Below are 21,760 nucleotides of genomic sequence, written 5' to 3'. Positions count from 1 at the left end.
AAACAAGAGTTATAGTACAATATATTTCAGTTACATAAAAAAGAAAAACAGTGACATCCTGAAGGGGAACTCATAGAAATAAGTATTGAGATTTTTTGGGAATATGCACAAAGTGCATCTGCTAGAAACAATGCCATCTGTAACTGTGAGCACCACCTGTCCTCAGATCTTGACTTCTAAATACCACAACCACCTGAAAAGAACCAGCGCTCATAGCCGGCGCCGCGGCTCACTAGGCTAATCCTCCGCCTTGGGGCGCCATCACACCAGGTTCTAGTCCTGGTCGGGGCACCGGATTCTGTCCCGGTTGCTCCTCTTCCAGGCCAGCTCTCTGCTGTGGCCAGGGAGTGCAGTGGAGGATGGCCCAAGTCCTTGGGCCCTGCACCCTATAGGAGACCAGGATAAGTACCTGGCTCCTGCCATCGGATCAGCGCGGTGTGCCGGCTGCAGTGCGCTGACCGCGGCGGCCATTGGAGGGTGAACTAACGGCAAAGGAAGACCTTTCTCTCTGTCTCTCTCTCTCACTGTCCACTCTGCCTGTCAAAAAAAAAAAAAAAAAAAAAAAAAAAAGAACCAGCGCTCCTTCGAGAAAGACTGATTCCAAGAAAGGAAGTGACAAATGTGTTAAGACAAGCCCTGAGCATCTTGGGACGGAAATAAGTTAGTACTCAAAGAAAGGGGGACAACTCAAAGGACACAGGGGCTTCTAGGAATCTGTGAAAAAAAAAACTTTTTTCTTAAGATTTATTTATTTTGGGGATAGTGTTGTGATACAGCGGGAAAGCCAATGCCTGCAATGCTGCAATAAATGGGCACTGGTTCGTGTCCCAGCTGCCCCACTTCCTATCCAGTGCCCTGTTAACAGCCTGGGAAAAGCAGCAGAGATGGCCCAGGTCTTTGGATTCCTGCCACTCACACAGGAGATGCAGATATAGCCCCTGGCTCCTGATTCTGGCCTAGCCCAGCTTCAGTCATTGCAGATATCACAGGAGTGAACCACAGTAGAGAAGCTCTAACTCTTTTGAATAAATAAGTAAATCTATAAAAAGAAAAAAAAGATTAGGACTGGCATTGTGGCACAGAAGGTTAAGCCTCTTCCTGCAGTGCCAGCATCCCATATGGGTACCCGTTTGAGTCCTGGCTCCACTTCTGATCCAGCTCCTTGCTAATGTGGATTCTCTCTTTCTGTATTTCTTTCAATTTCAAATAAATCAATCTTAAAAAAATATTTATTTGAAAGGCGGACAGCAAAGAGGGAGGGAAAGACAGAGGATCTTCCATCTACTGGTTCACAACGGTTCACCAATGTGAAGAGAGCAGATGTACACAGCCCCTACACAAAAAGCAAGCACAGGAGCCATCCCAACCCTTTATTTGGGATAGGGGTTCAGATATCCCAGGGAAGTGGCCTAAAGTCAAAAAATGAAACAAGGGGCTGGCGCTGTGGCACAGTAGGTTAATCCTCCGCCTGCGGCACTGGCATCCCATATGGGCACCGGTTCTAGTCCCAGGTGCTTCTCTTCCAATCCAGCTCTCTGCTATGGCCTAGGAAAGCAGTAGAAGGTGGCCCAAGTGTTTGGGCCCCTTCACCCATGTGGGAGACCTGGAGGAAGCTCCTGGCTTTGGATCAGCCCAGCTCCTGCCATTGTGGCCATTTGGGGAGTGAACCAGCAGAAGACCTTTCTCTCTGTCTCTCCCTCTCACTGTCTGTAACTCTACCTCTCAAATAAATAAAATCCTAAAAAAAAAGAAGAAGAAGAAGAAGAAAAACAGCAGAATCAAATGACCAAAGGCAGCACTGAGGTTTATGGGAACTGATAAGAAACAGAGAGGGTGACAGGCTATAGAACAGGTCAATATTAGGCTGTCATGAAGCCATCTGAGACATATAATTAATCTATTACTCACCTAGCATCATCATTCATTGTAGTACTGTCAATAGGTGCCATGAAGCTCAGTAGCTTGCTAAGGACATGAAACCTAAACAGAGCAGGAAACAAAGAGACAGCAACATTAGGAACTATTAACCTAGAAAAGGAAACACCACATTGTTTGGATTGACAAACTCCAGAACTGATGACAGGAACATCCAGAGAGGACTAGAGAAAAATTTACAAGCACTTACAACTCATAATATTATTTTTCCCTTTTCCCATAATGCTACAGGTTTAAAAATCTGCCAACAATACACGCGATAAAGGACACAGACCAACACAGATCCATTTATATCATCACAGGCCCCCGAAAGAGCAGATAACTCTTGTTTCTTTGAGCAATATACAAACCCTTCAATGTTACTCCAGAAAAAAGACAATGAGGGGGCCAGCTCCACGGCGCAGTAGGTTAATCCTCTGCCTGCGGCGCCGGCATCCCATATGCGCGCTGGTTCTGGTCCCAGCTGCCCCTCTTCCAATCCAGCTCTCTGCTATGGCCTGGGAAAGCAGTAGAAGATGGCCCAAGTCCTTGGGCCCCTGCACCCGAATGGGAGACCAGAAGGAAGCACCTGGCACCTGGCTTCAGATTGGTGCAGCTCTGGCCGTTGCAGCCATCTGGGTAGTGAACCAATGCAAGAAGACCTTTCTCTCTGTCTCTTCCTCTCACTGTCTGTAACTCTACCTCTCAAATAAATAAATGAAATCTTAAAAAAAAAAAAAAAGACAATGAAGCCTTAATTACTCATTTTCATCCTTTATATACACTGTAATCATTTTTTCAGTGTCATTTAAGCTATCTACTGGCAACAGCACCCCTGTGGGTACAGGGGCCCAAGCACTTAGGCTATCTCCCGTTGCTTTCCCCAGCATATTAGCTGGGAGCTGGATCGGAAGTAGATTGGCCGGGTCTCAAACCAGCACCTGTATGGCATGCCAGCATTAGAGGCAGAGACTGACCCTGCTATACCACAACGCCAGTCCCTTCTGTGTGTGTGTATATATATATATATATATATATATATATTTAAACACCTTTTGTGTTTTTTTTTAATTTTTTAACTTAGCATTGTAAGCATTGTCCAACAAATGCCTACACAGAATTGCCGAAGCACCATAATATTTTATATTTTTGAACAGTTCTATTGTTACCAATTATTTTTATATAATGAAAACCAAAGCACAAAACTCTATGCATCATATTGAAAAGTCCCCTGTAGTCCTATCCCCTAGAAACAATAATTGTTAACTAAAACTAAATTTTGTTGTATTTCCCATTGACAAACAAAAACTTAACATATTTAACATAAAACGGTATTATAATGCACATGTGCGTAATGATGCTTCAGTTCACAATGCACAGTATACAGCAGTATATACCACACAGCCTAGGTGTGCAATCAGCTACACCAGCCAGGTTTATGTCAGAGCACTCTATGATGTTTACACATCGATGAGATTGCCAAACAACGCATTTCTCAGAACATCTCCCCATCATTAAGTGACACACAACCCAATATTCTGTATTATGTTTTTTTCCACTGAACCATATCATATTCTATACTTTATCTCAGTCTCAGAGTAAGCCATTCTGTCGACATATTATAATTTTTTGAATCTCCTACTGATGGACATATATAACCTCTCCCTTTTAAAAAACAGATTAAATAATGACAAAGTGAAGACTCTTATACATATTTTCATTTTTTTAAAAAAGGTTATTTATTTGAAAGGCAAAGAAGCACTGGGGGTTGGGGAAACAGACCTTTGATCAATTAATTCACTCCCCAAAGGGTCCCAATAGCCAAGGTTGGGCCAAGCTGAAACTGAGAGCCAGGAGCTCTACCAGGGTATCTCATGTGGGTGGCAGGAGCCCAAGAATTTGAGCCATCATCTGCTTTTTTTTTTTTTTTTTGACAGGCAGAGTGGACAGTGAAAGAGAGAGACAGAGAGAAAGGTCTTCCTTTGCCGTTGGTTCACCCTCCAATGGCCGCCGCGGTCAGCGCACTGCAGCAGCACACTGCGCTGATCCAAAGCCAGGAGCCAGGTGCTTCTCCTGGTCTCCCATGGGGTGCAGGGCCCAAGCACTTGGGCCATCCTCCACTGCACTCCAGGGCCAAAGCAGGGAACTGGCCTGGAAGAGGGGCAACCGGGACAGAATCCGGCACCCCGACCGGGACTAGAACCCGGTGTGCCAGCGCCGCGAGGCGGAGGATTAGCCTAGTGAGCCGTGGTGCCGGCCTCATCATCTGCTTCTGCCAGGATGCATTTGAATGAAGCCAGACTGGAAGCAGAGTAGGCAGGATTCAAATTGGCACTCCAATATGGAAAATGGGCATTTTAAGTGTGACTTAACCTGCTGTGCCATAATGCCAACCCATTCATACATCTCTAGTGGATAATTTTTCAGATATGAAACTGCTGAATTAAGATGTATGCATGTGTAAAATGGAAAAGCTATGCCAAAACACCCTCCCAGAGGTTGTATCAATGCATGAAATCATAAATACTCAAATAACCTTTCTATTTAAACATACAGCATATATGGCCTGGGAAAGCAGTCAAAGATGGCCCAAGTCTTTGGGCCCCTGCACCCACATGGGAGACCCAGAAGAAGTTCCTGGCTCCTGACTTCAGATAGGCCCAGCTCTGGTCATTACAGCCATTTGGGGAGTGAACCATCAGATGGAAGAGCGCTCTCGCTCGCTCGCTCGCTCTCTCTTTCTCTCTCTCACCATTGGGGGGTGAACCAATGGAAAAGGAAGACCTTTCTGTCTCTCTCTCTCTTTCTCTGCCTCTGTGACTGCCTTTCAAATAAAAAAAAAAAAAAATTCTTTTTTTTTATTTGACAGGCAGAGTGGACAGTGAGAGAGAGAGAGACAGAAAGAAAGGTCTTCCTTTTCCATTGGTTCATCCCTCCAATGGCCGCTGCGGCCGGCACACCGCGCTGATCCGAAGCCAGGAGCCAGGTGCTTCTCCTGGTCTCCCAAGCGGGTGCAGGGGCCCAAGCACTTGGGTCATCCTCCACTGCACTCCCTGGCCACAGCAGAGAGCTGGACTGGAAGAGGAGCAACTGGAACAGAATCCGGTGCCCGACCGGGACTAGAACCCGGTGTGCCAGCGCCGCAGGCGGAGGATTAGCCTATTGAGTCGTGGCGCTGGCCTAAAAAAAAATTCTTTTAAAAAAATAACAAAAATACTGTTAAGTAAATTTTAATATCTTCGGGTTTCATCAAACTTGCAGTGTCCATCTGAAAATGAATATTACTCTTAGTTATGTCCAAAAACAGGATTAACTGAACTTCTACTGGGCCAATGCTGTGGTGTAGTAGGTTAAGCCTCTGCCTGCAGCACTGGCATCCCATATGGGCATCAGTTCAACTCCCAGCTGCTCCACTTTCGATCCAGCTCCTTGCTAATTAGCCTGGGAAAGCAGTGAAAGATGGCCCAGGTGCTTGGGCCCTTGCACCCGCATGGGAGACCAGGAAGAAGCTCCCGGCTCCTGAATTTGGATTGCTGAATCTCTGGTCACTGCAGCCATTTGGGGGGTGAACCAACAGATGGAAGACCTCTTTAAGACCTCTTTCTATGTCTTTTCCTCTGTCTGTAACACTGCCTTTCAAATAAATTAATAAATCTTAAAAAAATAGTATTGACTACTTTCTACAGTTGTATTGTCCAATACAGTAACCACTACCCACATATGGTTACTGAACATTTGAAATGTGGTAAATATGAACCAAGATATACTGTCATTATAAGACACATATCAGATTCTAAAAACCTGAGACAAAAGAATGTGATAATGTGAAATATATCACAAAAAACATTTTATTAATTTTTTTATTTTTTTATTTTTTGACAGGCAGAGTGGACAGTGAGAGAGAGAGAGACAGAGAGAAAGGTCTTCCTTTGCCGTTGGTTCACCCTCCAATGGCCGCCGTGGCCGGCGCGCTGCGGACCGGCGCACCGCGCTGATCCGATGGCAGGAGCCAGGTGCTTCTCCTGGTCTCCCATGGGGTGCAGGGCCCAAGCACTTGGGCCATCCTCCACTGCACTCCCTGGCCACAGCAGAGAGCTGGCCTGGAAGAGGGGCAACCGGGACAGAATCCGGCACCCCGACCGGGACTAGAACCCGGTGTGCCGGCGCCGCAAGGCAGAGGATTAGCCTATTGAGCCGCGGCGCCGGCCCCACAAAGAACATTTAAAATAACAGATGATCAGCCATTTTTTATATACTGGGTTAAATGAAACATTATTAAAGTCCATCTGTTTCATTTTGATTTTTTAACGTGACTTTGAGGACATTTAAATTGGCAATGTTCAACAGACTATACTTTAATACAATTTACTCAATAACTATTAAGTACACAATGAGGGGGGGTCTATGCTGTGGCATAGAGGGGTAAGCCTCTAACTGCGGCACCAGCATCCCATATGGGCACCAGTTCTAATCTCAGCTGCTCTGCTTCCAATCCAGCTCTCTGCTGTGGCCTGGGAAAGCAGTAGAAGACGGCCCAAGTCCTTGGGCCCTTGTACATGTGTGGGAGATCGAGAAGCTCCTGGCTTCAGATCAGCTCAACTCCAGCCACTGTGACCATCTGGGGACTAAATCAGTGGATGGAAGACCTTTCTCTCTGCCTCTTCCTCGGTCTGTAACTCTGCCTATTAAATAAATCTTTTTTAAAAAGTACACGAGATGAAAGACAGGCTTTAAGAAGTAATTCAGATTAAAGACAATTTAGTAATGTGTACTTAACACTCAGCACTGAGCTGATCTCAGTGCTGCTGAAGAAAGGTGTGTATTTTTGTATTAAACAGCCAGACAAAGACAAATGTAATTTTGTTATGCAAGAATGTATATAGGTAGGCATTTGGTCTGGCGGTTAAGATGCCCATAACAGAGTGCCTGGTTCTGATACTGCCTCCAGCTGCCTCTGGCTCCTGACTCCATCTTCCTTCTAATCCAGATCCTGGGAGGCAAAGGTGATGGTCGAAGCAACTAGACTCCTGCCACCCATATGGGAAACCTAGGCTGAGTTCCTGGCTCCAGCCTTGCTTTTAAAAGTACACTAACACAGTAAGACATCATCCTATTTAAAAAAAAAAAAAAAAAAAAAAAGCCCTAGAGTTGAATCCATTCACATTATGGCTTCTGATTAGATAATGTTAAATTCACCTGCATGCAATGCTGAGTAAAATACTAATAATCAATAATTACAATTGAAATGAATATTAAAGTAACTCTTGGAGTGGATTAAGATGCAGGGTAGGGAGGGAGCTTGCTGCTTGACTCTAGAAGATAGTTTTAAAAAAGCAGAAAGAGTGCAGTCTGAGGGAAGAGTTAGGGAGAAACAGCAGAGGAAACTATGTAAATTGGAGGAACACAGTGGACCTACATGTAGGGCGAAGACATCCACAACTTAGGACCCCACCAGCAGAGAGCCTCCACACCAGCACTGGAGAGCAAGGTGAGACCAGACTGCAGCAGCCCAAGTCACTGGTGAAAAAGCTGCAGGAAGAGCCTAGAGGGAATCTGGCTTGAAGCCCCATGGGGGATGGTGTACCCACCAAAATAGAGGAGAAAAAACAAAGGGGGAGGGCACATTTTCTCTCTCCCCAATCGTCCTGCAAAGGTGTCCTGTAAAAGCTGACAGACAGAAAGCACCATTTTGGACATATGTAACAGCTATGCCAGCTCATATCTGCCCCCAGCAACCAGCCAGGCGGAGACTCCTGAGTCTGGTGGGGAGAATAGACAGGGGGCTGGGTGCTCGTGACTGTGAAAGGCTTGTGTGCCACCGAGACTGTGGAAACAATGAGGCTGCATGGGAGGACTGAGGGTGTGGCTGGGACACTGGGCAGTCACCATGAGAGGCTCCACACTATCAGGGCTCCTTGGTTACCTGGTGAGAGACACTGCTGGGGAATCTGAGCTTATACTGAGGATTGCACAGATCCTTTGTGTGGTCCTTGTAGCAGAGCAGATGAATAATATACTCACTGGGGCTAGCACCCAGGCACTGGTCTCCTTCGAGGAGAGGAGCTCAGCTGAGTCTATGCCAACAGACAAGAAGAAACCTCCCCTCTGATTAAAAAAAAAAAAAAAAATTACCACACCAAACTTGGGTGTTTTCTCAGACACACCCTTCACCCTGGAGCACTGAACAGAGCTCCCTGGCCACTCCCACCACACACCTCTAGTTATTCCCTGAAAGCAGACTCTCCACTAATCCACACATAGTCCAAAGACAAAAGCAACCACAGCAAAAAATGAAAGAAACCAACAAGTATCCCCACAAATGCAGAAAAACAAATGAACAAATTGAAGAAACAAGAATAAGGAAGACAATGTGACACCCTCAAAAGAACACAACACCTCACTACTAGATTGTGAAGATGACGAGACTGAAGAAATGTCAGAAACAGAATTCAAAAAATTGATCTTAGGATTATTTAGAAGTAATCAGAAGCAAATGCATAAACTAATGAAATCCACCTGTCCAGCCCTGCAGAAGATGCTTGAGGATGTGCTGCACACAGAAACACAAAAACACGGTCATCACTACAGAAGAACAAAGAGGAAGAAAAGCTGCCAGTAAAAGTGCTAAGGAAATCCAAAGTAAAAAATAGGAATATTTATGGAAAAATGGCAGGGCAAAGTCATTACTTATGAATAGTCACCTTGAATGAAAATGGCCCTAACTCTCCAGTTAAAAGACAGACTGGCTGAATGGACTCAAAAACAAAACCCATCTATTTGCTGCCTACCAGAAACACATCTCACCAACAAAGATGCATGCAAACTGAAAGACAAAGGATGGAAAAAGACATTCCATGCTAACATAAACCAAAAAAGAGCTGGTATAGCCATCCTAATATCAGACAAAATAGACTTTAACACAAAAACTATTAAAAGAGACAAGGGCACTATGTAATGATTAAGGTATCAATTCAACAGGAAGAGGTGACTATTATAAACATATATACACCTAATTACAGAGCACCTGACGATTTAAAAGAAATGTTAAGGGACCTCAAGGGAGAGAAACAGACTCAAATGCAATAGTATTGGGGGATTTCAATACCCCATTTTCAGCAATGGACAGATCAACCAGACAGAAAATCAGCAACAAAACAGCAGAGTTAATTGACATTATAGACCAAATGGACCTAACAAATATCCACAGAGCTTTCCATCCTATGGCTGCAGAATACACATTCTTCTCACCTGTGCATGGAACCTTCTCTAGGACTGACCACCTGCTAGGCCATAAAGCAAGTCTCAGCAAATTCAAAAAAGTTGAAATCATACCATGCATCTTCTCTGACCACAAGGCAATGAAGCTGGAATTCAGCAACTCAGGAATCACTAGAACATATGCAAACACATGGAGACTGAACAACATACTGCTGAATGAACAGTGCATCACAGAAGAAATCAAAAGAGAAATCAAAACTTCTGGGATACAACAAAAGCAGTGTTAAGAGTTTATGGCAATTGGTGCCTACATCAAGAAATTGAAAAGACTCCAAATAAATGAGTTATCAATGCATCTCAAGGATCTAGAAAAACAACAACAAACCAAACCAAAAACGAGTAGGAGAAAAGAAATAATTAAAATTAGAGAGGAAATCTGGCATTTATGGTTCAACATTTGCAAATCAATCAATGTGATATATATCACATTAACAAGCTGAAGAACAAAAAACCATATGATTATCTCAATAGATGCAGAGAAAGCATTTGATAAAATATAATACCCTTTCATCATGAAAACTCTAAGCAAATTGGGTATAGAGGGAACATTCCTCAATACAATCAAGGCAATTTATGAAAACCAATCCCTGGAGCAAGAACAGCCTCTTCAGCAAATGGTGCTCAGAAAACTGAATTTCTACATGTAGGAGTGTTAAGAAAGATCCACACCTTACGCCTTACATGAAAATCCATTAAAAATGGATTAAAGACCTAAATCTATGATCTGATACCATCAAACTACTAGAGAACATTGGGGAAACCCTGCAAGACACTGGCATAGGCAAAGAGTTCTTGGAAAAGACCCCAGAGGCACAGGCAGACAAAGCCAAAATCAAAGATGGGATTACATCTAACTGAGAAGCTTCTGTACTGCAAAAGAAACACTTAAGAAAGTGAAGAGGCAACTGACAGAATGGGAGAAATTACTTGCAAAGTATGCAACTGATAAAGGATGAATATATAAAGAGATCAAGAAACTCCACAACAACAAAACCAATAGCCCAGTTAAGAAATTGGCAAAGGACTTAAATAGACATTTTTCGAAAGAGGAAATCCAAATGGCCAACAGACACATGAGAAAAATGATCAGAATCACTAGACATCAGGGAAATGCAAATCAAAACCGCAATGAGGTTTCACCTCATCCCCATTAGAATTGCTTTCATGCAGAAATTAACAAACAAAAAAATATTGGCCAAGATGTGAGGAAAAAATTCACTGTTGGTAGGAATGGAAACTGGTAAAACCACTATGAAAATCAGTTTGGTGATACCTCAGAAATCTGAATATAGACCTACCATATGACCTAGCCATCCCACTCCTGGGAATTTACCCAAGGGAAATGAAATCAGCAAATAAAAGTGTTATCTGCACCCCTGTATTTATTGCAGCTCAATTCACATTAGTTAAGACATGGAATCAACCTAAATGCCGATCAACAGAAGACTGGATAAAGAAATTATGGGATATGTACAGTTTAAAAAAAATGAAATCAAGTCATTTGCGACAAAATGAATGAATATGGAAAACATCATTCTTAGTGAAATAAGCTAGTCCCAAAGGGATAAATACCATATGTTCTTCCTGATCTGTGATAATTAATAGAGCACTAAAGGCAATCTGTAGAAGTGAAACTGACACTTTGAGAAGCAATGACTTGAACAGCCCTTGTCTTGACTGTCAAGGAACAGTTTTTTGTTTTTCTTAATGGAGAATGGGAAAGGGAAAGGGAAAGGGAGAAGGAAGTGGGGCACAAGTCGGGGTGGGAGAGCGGGTATTATGGAAGAATCACTATATTCCTAAAGCTGTACTTATGAAATCTGTACTCATTAAATAAATGGTTTCTTTGGGGGAAAATTATATTTACAAAAAAACAGGGAGACCAGGAAAAGCACCTGGCTCCTGGCTCCTGCCATCGGATAGGTGCGGTGCGCCGGCCGCAGCGCGCCGGCCGCGGCGGCCATTGGAGGGTGAACCAACGGCAAAGGAAGACCTTTCTCTCTGTCTCTCTCTCTCTCACTGTCCACTCTGCCTGTCAAAAAAAAAAAAAAAAAAAAAATTCTTTTTAATAAATTACTTTCTAAGGCCCAATAAGCAAGCTGCCATGCCCAGTCTGACTAGGCTATAATTCTTTTTTAAATTTATTATTTATTTGAGAGTTAGAGTTAGAGAGAGAGAGAGAGAGAGAGAGGTCTTCCATCTGCTGGTTCACTCCACAAATGGCTGCAACAGCCAGAACTGAGCTGATCTGAAGCTGGGAGCCTGGAGCTTCTTCTGGGTCTCTCACAATGGCACAGGCACCTAAGCATTTAGGCCATTTTCTACTGCTTTTCCAAGCCACAGAAGAGAGCTGAATCGGAAGAGGAACAACCAGGTCATGAACAGGTACCCATACGGGAAGCCGGTGCTGCAGGTGGAGGCTCAGCTCACTATGCCACAGCGCCAGCCCCAACTAGGTTATAATTTATAATGGCTGTTATCATTTAAGCTATTTCAACAAGGTAATATTAATCCTCAATATGTTTCTGGAAATCTTATCTTTCCAACACTATCACAAAGAGCCAAAATTGCTCAATAGTGGGACACGGTATCAGTGATGACAGCTGCCATGCCCTCCCTATTCTCCTGAAGTCTACTTTAAAGAAGTTATTTATGGGCCAGTGCCGTGGCACAGTAGGTTAATCCTCTGCCTGTGGTGCCAGCATTGCATATGGGCGCTGGTTCTAGTCCCAGCTGTTCCACTTCCAGTCCAGCTCTCTGCTATGGCCTAGGAAAGCTGTAGAAGATGGCCCACATCCTTGGGTCCCTGCACCGATGTGGGCAACCCAGAGGAAGCTCCTGGCTCCTGGCTTCTGGCTTCGGATCATTGCAGCTCCAGCCATTGTGGCCATTTGGGGAGTGAACCAATGGAGGGAAGAGCTTTCTCTCTCTTTCTCTCTCTCTCTCTCTCTCTCTCTCTCTCTGTAACTCTACTCTCAAATAAATAAATAAAGATCTTTAAAAAAAAGTTATTTATAATATTTTCATATAGCCTTGGCCACCAGGCTAATCCTTTATGCTATGATGGTAATGTATGCAAAAGGTCATTTTGGTGTCTGCATAAGCCATTTGGTCCTTCTGGTGAAACAACTCAAGAATCAGGCAGTTAAGACACCTACATCAGAGTATCTGGGTTTGAAACCCAGCTCCAGCTCTTGGCTCCAACTTCCTGCACACCCTGGGAGGCAGCAGGTAATGATGGATCAAGCAGTTGGGAGACCTTAATTGAGTTCCTGGCTCTGTTTTTTGGTTCTGGTCCAGCCCTGGTAGTTGTGGCCATTTGGGGAGTGAATCAGCAAATGAAAACACTCTCTCATTTGCTAGTACACGCTCTCAAATCTTTTTATTTATTTTATTTATTTTTTATTTTTTTGACAGGCAGAGTGGACAGTGAGAGAAAGAGACAGAGAGAAAGGTCTTCCTTTTTCCGTTGGTTCACCCCCCAAATGGCTGCTGCGGCTGGCGCACCGCAGCCGGTGCACTGCGCTGATCAGAAGCCAGGAGCCAGGTGCTTCTCCTGGTCTCCCACGCAGGTGCAGGGCCCAAGCACTTGGGCCATCCTCCACTGCACTCCCGGGCCACAGCAGAGAGCTGGACTGGAGGAGGAGCAACCGGGACAGAATCCGGCGCCCCAACCAGGACTAGAACCTGGGGTGCCGGTGCCACAGGTGGAGGATTAGCCAAATGAGCCGCAGCACCGGCCTTTTATTTATTTATTTATTTATTTTTTGTTAAAGATTTATGTATTATGAAAGTCTGAGTTACACAGAGAGAGGAGAGACTCTTCAAAAGTACAGGTGCCAGGAGGTCAGGGAGAGAGAAATGTGCCTCCTTTTTTACCCTCTAGGTTGGCAGGTACACTGTCCCCCATAAGGCTCCAAGCCAGGCCCAACCCTGACTCTTCCTGCAGCTTAATCGCCAGTGGCTTGGGCTGCTTGCAGTCTGGTCTTATCTTACTCCAAAGCTGGTGCTGAGGCTCTTGGTTACTGGGGTCCCAAGCTGTGTGCATCCATACCCCCCACATAAGTCCACAATGTCCCTCCAACTTGTGTGGAGTTTCTTCTGCTATTTTCTTCCTAATCCTTCCCTGAGATTGCACTCTATCCATTTTTTTATAACTATTCACCCTAGACTAGAGCAGAAAGCTCCCTTCCTATTCCACTTGAAAAACTTGTCCCAGAATAGGATTTTTAATGTCTCTGGATAGAAGGGCATTTGGGGATGTCAACCATTATGACAATGATGCAAAAACAAAGGTACATAGCACATCAACACATGCCTCTAATGAACAGTTTTAAAAGGTTAACCTAAAGTAAAAACAAGTGCAATGAAAACAAAAATCCCATTTTGGGGTAGTGCTTAGCCTAGTGGTTAAAACACCGGTCAGGATGCTCCTGTAACACGGAGGAATGCTTGGATGGATGTGATTCCCAGCTTTGGCTCCTGATTTCAGCTTCTTGCTAATGCTGTCCATGGGAAGCAGTGATGCTAGCAAAAGTGGTTAGGATTCTGGCACCCATATAGGAGACATGGATTAAGTTTCTAGCTTCAGCTTTGGACTCCAGCCTGTTGTGGGCACTGGCGGAATGAACCAGAGGATGGGAACTCTCTCACTCTCTTTTCTTCTCTGCTTCTCAAATAAAAAAAATAAAACTACTAAGCCTATTCTTTTTTCTAATATGATAAATGAGAATTCTGTAACTTTATTTTCATTTGGCAAACAGTACACTCACATTTTCCTAAGCTACATGCCTCACTAGAAAAGTGCTTACTTTTCCAACACTCATTTGTATTTTTGTTTTTAAAGATTTATTTATTTGAAGGGCAGAGCATCAGTGAAAGGGAAGACAGAGAAGGAGGAGAGAGTTCTTCCATCTGTTCATTCCCCAGACAGCCACAAGAGTCTAGGCTAAGCCAAGTTGAGCCAGGGGCCAGGAACTCTATCACGGACTCCAACACCGGTGGGGGTGAGGGCTATGCTCTTGGGCCATCTTCTGCTGCCTTTCTAGAGGCCTTAGCAGGAAGCTGGGTCACAAGTGGAGCAGCCAGGACTCCAACTGGTGTTCTGATATGGAATGCCAGCATGGGAAGCAGCAGCTTCATGCACTGTGCCACAACACCTGCCCTATGAGATTTCCTTTTTTATATATTTATTTTATTTATTTGAAATAGATACTTATTTGATATAGAGAGAAAGAGACAGGGAAATATTCCATCTACTGGTTCACTCCCCAAATGGCAGCACTAGCCAAAGCCAGAAACCTGGATCTCCATCTGGGTCTCCCATGTGGGTTCAGGAGCCCAAGGATGTGGGCTACTACTTTCCACTGCTTTCTCAGGCACATTAGCAGGGAGCTGGATCAGAAGTTGAGTAGCCAGAATCTGAACCAGCACTCCACAGGATGCCAGCAATGCAGGCAGAGGCTTAAGTCACTGTATCACAGCACCAGTCCCTACATCAGATTTCTCAATATGTATTTTATTTACAGTTATAGCCACTTCTCATTACCTAGCATTTTAATTTTACTACCATTATAATAAAAACATTTATATTTAATTAATGTCTACAAGGCAAAACAGTAGATAATAAGGTTGAAACTGTCTTAAAGAACAAAGCAGCACAATTCTTGCATGTAATACAGGTACTAGTGGCTACTAGCTGGGGGTTGAGAGGAAACATAGGTACAAAACCAGGGTTTCCTAATGAGCTTTGTTAGCTTCTAAAACAAGTTAAAAGTGGTAATGTAATCTGCTTCTCCAAAGATCTTTTAAAATGGGATAGATCTACATTTGTCTACAGGGAATTTAATGACAGGCAAGCTCTAATAAGGAAGTGGGATTAGCTCTCAGGCTAAAACTATCTTAACACAAAGTAAGTTTTTTTTCAGTCTGCACCTGAATTACAAACGGCTCTTCTGACACTCCGCTTTGTGTGGTGATACTGTGTTACACATATATACCCAGAGTTAGAAGGAATACAAATGTGAAAGTACAGCAATGTCAATTCCTACTCCCACTCTTCCCTTTTTCTGTATCCTTGTAAAAGGTCTTAAAGAGCTAAGAGGGTAGTTGAAGTCAGAAATTTCTCTATTTTCTCATGAAGATTATATTTCTCATCTCATTTAAGCACACTGCTACATTCTCTACAGTCCTTCATTTACATCTTTTACCACGCTGTGTACATGAATGGCATGAAAACTGATCAGTATAACTCTACTCTACATAAGACTCTTAAACAAAATTTTTATATTATTCTACAGAAACAATTTTTTAAAACAAAGATCATTTTAACTATTTTGCCTTTGTTCTCTTTCAGGGAAATGCAGATTTTTTTTTCAACCACCTATTCACAATAGTAGAAGAGTCAATGAAACTATGTCTCCATTTTAGAGTAAGGAAAAGTGAGCCATCAAAAATTCTCAAATTGTTCTGGTTATTTTTTGATCCTTAGTATCAGACACATATGAAGAAACAGAAAAAAATGACATATCAGCAAAATGCAAAAAAAAAGATACAGCATAATAAACTAATTTTTTTTCCAAAATATAACTTACCGAAGTTTCCTTCCTTTGCTAGCTTTCCTATCCACTTTCTTGTGGATTTTGCTTCGTAACTTCTGGATGGCAAGCCACTGCCTGGGAAATTCACAAGCAATGTTATGCATCATCACTAACAGCAACAGTTATACAAATATGTTGACAAATTCGAATTTTTCTCACTAACAACCCTGCAGAAAGAAATCATCAACCTACATCAAGTTGTTTAAGATAGTCTGGGTTCAAAGTGACTAATCAATTGAAGAGGATTTGTGCAATGGCAAAAAAAATGGCAGCAGGGAAATTCTATAGCAAATTTGGTTAACAATGCTTCTCAGTATTTGCAGTTGCTGTGACAAGCACTAAATCTACCAGTCTGCAGGAAAACCTATCAAGCTGAGTAGAGCTGCTGAGGTTTTCTTAATGTTTTAGTTATACAGCATGTTGTCTCATTCACCGCAACCACTGTTGGTTTGAATGCATGAATTCTTTAAAAATAATTTTGCCCTTGCTAATCCCAACTGCTTTCCAATTTTTGCTAACTGCCAATACTAGTTTTATAGTCATTTTCACCTCATCTATAAACATTTCAGTAAGTCTTGCCAAAAGATTAGGATTCTTCCCCTCCCTCCCAAAATCATCTCAATACCATTACCCCACTAAAAAGGTAACAATAATTCTTTACTATCAAACATTCAAATTTCAAATTTCCCAAAATGTCTTAATTTTAAGGTTTACAGTTACAGACTCACATATTCGGCAATCAGTTAAGATATGAAAAGATTAATTTTTCAAAATAAAGATACTGGGCTAAAAAAGTCTTCATAAACTGTTTAGATGACAAATGTGAAAAAAGGAGAAACAGCAGCCATAACTGTCATCTTACCTGACTTATACAAGGAAAACTCAACAGCAAAAAAAAAAAAAAAAAAAAAGGAAATCCAATTACTGTAATCTTAATATAATCTTAATTACCATAATCTATTTTATTGTAAAGTCAGATAAATGCACAATATAATCACCACTTAAATGCAATTTGCTCTATCACATTAAATTTACTGAGAACTGTTCTAACATTCCTGAGACAAACAAAATATCAACAATATCCTATCCAAAAATTCAAATACTATTTCAAACAAAATGATTTCATCAACACAAATATTTCATTGCTTCCTCAAAAGGCTGCTCTGCCCAGAATCCTATTCTTGCACTTGCAGCTTTTGTTTCCTTTCCTGCTTTTACAAATTACAGCTCATGGCTATTTAAATGTACACCATTCATTAGGTAGCACTCTAAATGCCCTTTCTATTTTCCAACCACAGGATGAAACACACACACAAGAGCCTTCCTTCACTACTTTACATTCTACACTGACATCTGGGTAATGCTGCCACGTTCCATTTCTAATTGTGCTGAAGCTTTTACTGAAGGGGTGGAGGTCTAAATTAGGGCAGACTCTAACAAAGCAGATTCCACTCAGTGCAAGGAACCTGTTGTGCACAGTGCCATGTTCTGACAGCTGAGAGCACACGTTTGGGTGGCTGCTTTTTATCCACCGGTCAGCAGATTGATATGGATACAATCACAACTTAAACCAGAGAGCAAAGGACTTCTTCAAAAAGCAAACCCTAAAACACATAGTGTTTGACAATCTCTTTTCAAACTGCACTAGGGCAATACAGGACAAAAAAAAGAGATTCATTTTATATTTCTAGCTCTTATTATCTTGCTTTTCTTTCTTAATTATAGGATTGCTTGGAAGTAATATGAAGGGGATTCAAACACAGAAACTATTATATATAAGCTGCCTAGATGAATAGAAAGCCAAATCAAAATTACCTTCCCATGGCCACCTGATCATTGGGATCCAAGGAGCTGGTCTTTCGTTCTATGAGTTCTCGTAGGAGCTAGGGGAGAAAGGAATACAACTGATTTATTTATCATTTCCCAGCATCAACCGACTTTAAAAGGGCACAGAAGGAATTGTGAATGGCACAGTGACAGCTCTAAAACTGCAATCAATAAGGGACAACCCAGTGGCAAGAGCATGACTGAATTCCCATTAACCCTTTCATATTTATATATTTTTAAACAGGTAGCTATAGCAGTAGCTGAGAATGGAAGTCCATTTGGAAGACTTATTGTACTGCAGTTCATTTCAAATGGATCAATGAGTGTGCAACATTCCCTTCATTGTTTTTATGATTAGTTTTGTCCACCCCATCGATAGCAATGGAGAATCTTTAAAAGGTCGGGTGGGAATGGCTCTGTGGCAAAAGGAAAATGCATCAGCTTCTTACCAAGAGGATAATGGTACATAGCTACCTTCTGAACTATAACCTCTTACAGTCAGGGGTTCTTCCACAGGCAAAAGCCTTTATTGTATTATTAAAAGTGTGGACTTCATCCTCTTAAATTTGCATAGCTGCTTCTCTAACCATGCTTGCTATTAAGTGATTTTTTTTTTTTTTTTTGGACAGGCAGAGTTATTAGACAGTGAGAGAGAGAGACAGAGAGAAAGGTCTTCCTTTTTCCGTTGGTTCACCCCCCCCAAATGGCTGCCACAGCCAGCACGCTGCGGCCGGCGCCAATGCAAAGCCAGGAGCCAGGTGCTTCCTCCTGGTCTCCCAAGCGGGTGCAGGGCCCAAGCACTTGGGCCATCCTCCACTGCACTCCCGGGCCACAGCAGAGAGCTGGACTGGAAAAGGAGCAACCAGGACAGAATCCAGCACCCCAACCGGGACTAGAACCTGGTGTGCTGGTGCCACAGGCGGAGGATTAGCCAAGTGAGCTGTGGCACCAGCTGCTATTAAGTGATTTAACCATAGATGACATCAACATATTCACAGTCACAAAAATTTTTAAGAGGGAACCTAAACAAAGTCATTTGTGTGTATGGCAAATATAACACAGAGAATTGGTCTTTCATCCTGTTCTATTAACTCCACAGGACTCTATATTACTCTTCTGCTCTCTTCTTAATCCTGCGTACTCCACTGCATCCAATCAAAGTCTGTATCGACACCTTTCACACAGACTTCAGAATTTGCACTGGAGCTTGAAGTTTTAGGTGAAGAGAAGCAATGGATTTTAAAGTTAAACATTAAAGGACGGAAAATTTTAATTATAGTAGTCAAACTCAGTATCTCTCCTACACAAGACCTATATGCAGACAAACAGCAACAGAGACTAAAATTCCAAAGCTCTGAGCAAAATCTAAGGCAAGATGCTAAAATACACGTGGCCCTGCTAAGCATCCATCGATAATACAAATTTGACTCTAAAATTCATTTCTTCACAAAAAATAAGCAATTACTTTGTAGGTGGGTATGGTAGTGATATGGATATTTCACCAAGTTAAACAGCTAAGGCCTTAGGAATATGTAGAAGGAGGATTACATTCCTATGAAAGTAGTTCACTTTCTAATTTTCATTCATTTCCATAAGGAGGTCTTGGATGATGTAAAAAATTTTATAAAAATATTACCTTCCATAAGATGAATGTTTACTGCAAAAGAGAAACATATATCTCAATCACAACTTATAAAAAAAAAACCTGAGCTGTTTTTTCTTTTGCTTATTTTGTACATTATTAGCACAGCGATTACATTTATAAACACGAGGACCAGAGGCCACTGGTTTATTATCACTAGAAAACAGCCAGCTATTTCTCTACCCTGTTTATCTGATTGATTCCCCACATCTTTCTGGCAGCCAATCTATCAGTTTATCTCTCCTACTTCATCACAGTCACTTCTGGCAGCTAAATACAAGATCCAAATCCAGTGTTACACAGACATACGACACAGTAAACCCATGTAACACTGCTGCTGTGTAAACAGCTGCCCTTAAGGCTAAGCGAAAATGGGCTTCTGGTTCCCAGTCAATATGCTGTCAGAAGCAAGGCTAGGGTGGGTCCAGGGAGAGGTTACTAATAATAAAAAGAGGAAGAAGAAGAAAAATAAAAGGAAGGAAAATAATGGGACGACTGCATTTCATTGCCCTTACCTTGTTCCAGTCTGGTTTTCCTAATCATCTCTGAACCCTTAAGACTGGGACGAAGCAGCCAGTGGGGAGCAAGTGCTCATGGAAGACTGCTCCAGCACAACAGGGGCAATCCTCTGGAAGAGAGCCCCACTGGCCCTGGCCAAGCGTGGAAAACACAGCCGCACCACACAGTGCATCGATCACGCGAGCAGTGGTCTCTGCGGGTCTAATGCCAAGTATTGCAGTGTTCACTGTCGTGCACATATTTTGGGCTGCATTTTTACTGCCCATGGGCTCTGTATGGTTAACCTTGGCCACTCGTGTTAGGGGAACACTGCTTTATGGGTCCATCAGGCAAAGATTAGTTTATTCAGTCCAATCTTTCAGACGATTCTGTTATGTCCAAAGTAGGAATGAGAAACCAGAAAGAAAAGAAAAATTAAATGAACTATTCCCATGGCCATTACTATTTCCCACAGCTATCACTATCACTAGGTTTAAATTTAATAAAGAAAACAGTTTTCCAAAATATTGCTGCAAAATGCAGCCTTAGGGATTATTAACTTAAGAATTTAATTTTGCTTCTGAGTTCAATTTTTATTTATTTTTTGACATAAAAAATTGTAAATATTATGGAGTCCCATGTAATATATATGTATATACATTGTGTAATGTCCAAATCAAGGTAAATAAACCTATCTCCTCCAACATCTATTATTCTCTGTGAAAACATTTGAAATCCTTCTAGCTTTTTTTGAAATATATAGTAAATTCTCTACAGTCACACCATAATTTATTTCTTCTATTACTTAATACCCTCTGATAAGCCTTTCCCTATCCCTTCCTCCCTCCTACTCTCCCCCTGCCTCAGTAATCACTATTCTAAGTTTGACTTTTATGAAATCAGCTTTTTTAGGTTCTACATTATGAAGTCAAGTAATATTTGTCTTTCTGTGCCTGCCTATTTCATTTAACATAATGAATGACCTCCATTTTCTTCCATATTGTTGTAAATGACAGGATTCCATCCTTTTAATGGCTGAATAGTACTCCATTGTACATATGTACAACATTTTCTTTACTTATTCACCAACAAATGGCATTGCTTGCTATTGTGAATATTACTGCAACAAAAATGAAAATGCACAGTACTCTTCAAAATACTGATCTGATTTCCCTTGGATATAAACCCAGAAGTGGAATTGCTGGATTACACGGTAGTTTTATTTTTAATGTTTTCAGGAAGCTCCAAACTGTTTTCCATAATAGCTATACTAATTTAAATTCCCATCAACACTTGTGCAAGGATTCCCTTTTCTCCACATCCTCACCAGCACTTGTTATCTTGTCTTTCTGATAATAGTCATATAACTGGAGTGAAGTACTATCTCATTGTGGTTCTGATTTACATTTCCCTGATGAATACTGATGCTGAGAATGTTTTCTTACACTTGTTGGCTATCTGTATGTCTTTTCTGGAGAAATGTCTATTCAGACCTATTGTCCAATTTTTAACTAGATTATTTGTTTTGTTACTATTGTGCTATTTGAGTTCCTTATATATTTTGGGTATCAGTCCCTTGCCAGATAGTGAATTTGCAAATATTTTCTTCCATTCTGTAGGCTTTCTCTTCACTCTGTTGACTGTTTGCTTTACTATATCCAATTTTCATAGCTTAATTTTATAAACTGTACCCCCAAAATTCAAGTTTCCATTAGTTGTTGCATTCTTTTATTTCAACACTGATAAAATATTTATAGTAACTTCTTTGTGATTCAAAAATGGAGAGATGTATAAAATATTTTTGTTCTAACCTATCACATTGCTCCAGACAGTCTACTTAGAAAGGCCTGACTGTAACTCTGGTTCTAGGGAAAAATCCTAGATGTAGTTAGGTTTCCAGGTCAGCCCATTAAAAATCTTCTTAATCTATGACAAAACACACACAAAAAATAACTGATGGTACCATTCAGCATCTAACTGAACTTTATAGAGGCAGCATTTG

At 41.8% G+C, this 21,760-nt stretch overlaps 1 protein-coding gene across 4 annotated transcripts in view; it reads right to left on the bottom strand.

Moving 5' to 3' along the window:
• AATF (apoptosis antagonizing transcription factor) overlaps positions 1–21,760 on the bottom strand; it is a 123,824-nt gene that overhangs the window by 31,056 nt on the left and 71,008 nt on the right. For all 4 annotated transcript variants that reach the window (XM_008271166.4, XM_070061046.1, XM_051824700.2 and 1 more), the window contains 3 exons: positions 17,607–17,674; positions 15,786–15,866; positions 1,909–1,980 (listed from right to left, as the gene is read on the bottom strand). In XM_008271166.4, the coding sequence (XP_008269388.1) occupies positions 1,909–1,980; positions 15,786–15,866; positions 17,607–17,674 (221 nt within the window). The remainder of the gene's footprint in view (positions 1–1,908; positions 1,981–15,785; positions 15,867–17,606; positions 17,675–21,760) is intronic.

The sequence above is a fragment of the Oryctolagus cuniculus genome, chromosome 17 (genome assembly GCF_964237555.1).
Source record: "Oryctolagus cuniculus chromosome 17, mOryCun1.1, whole genome shotgun sequence".
NCBI classification, from domain to species: domain Eukaryota; kingdom Metazoa; phylum Chordata; class Mammalia; order Lagomorpha; family Leporidae; genus Oryctolagus; species Oryctolagus cuniculus.
The sequence above is the reverse complement of the archived record's forward strand: the minus strand, read 5'-3'. Positions and strand labels throughout refer to the sequence as shown.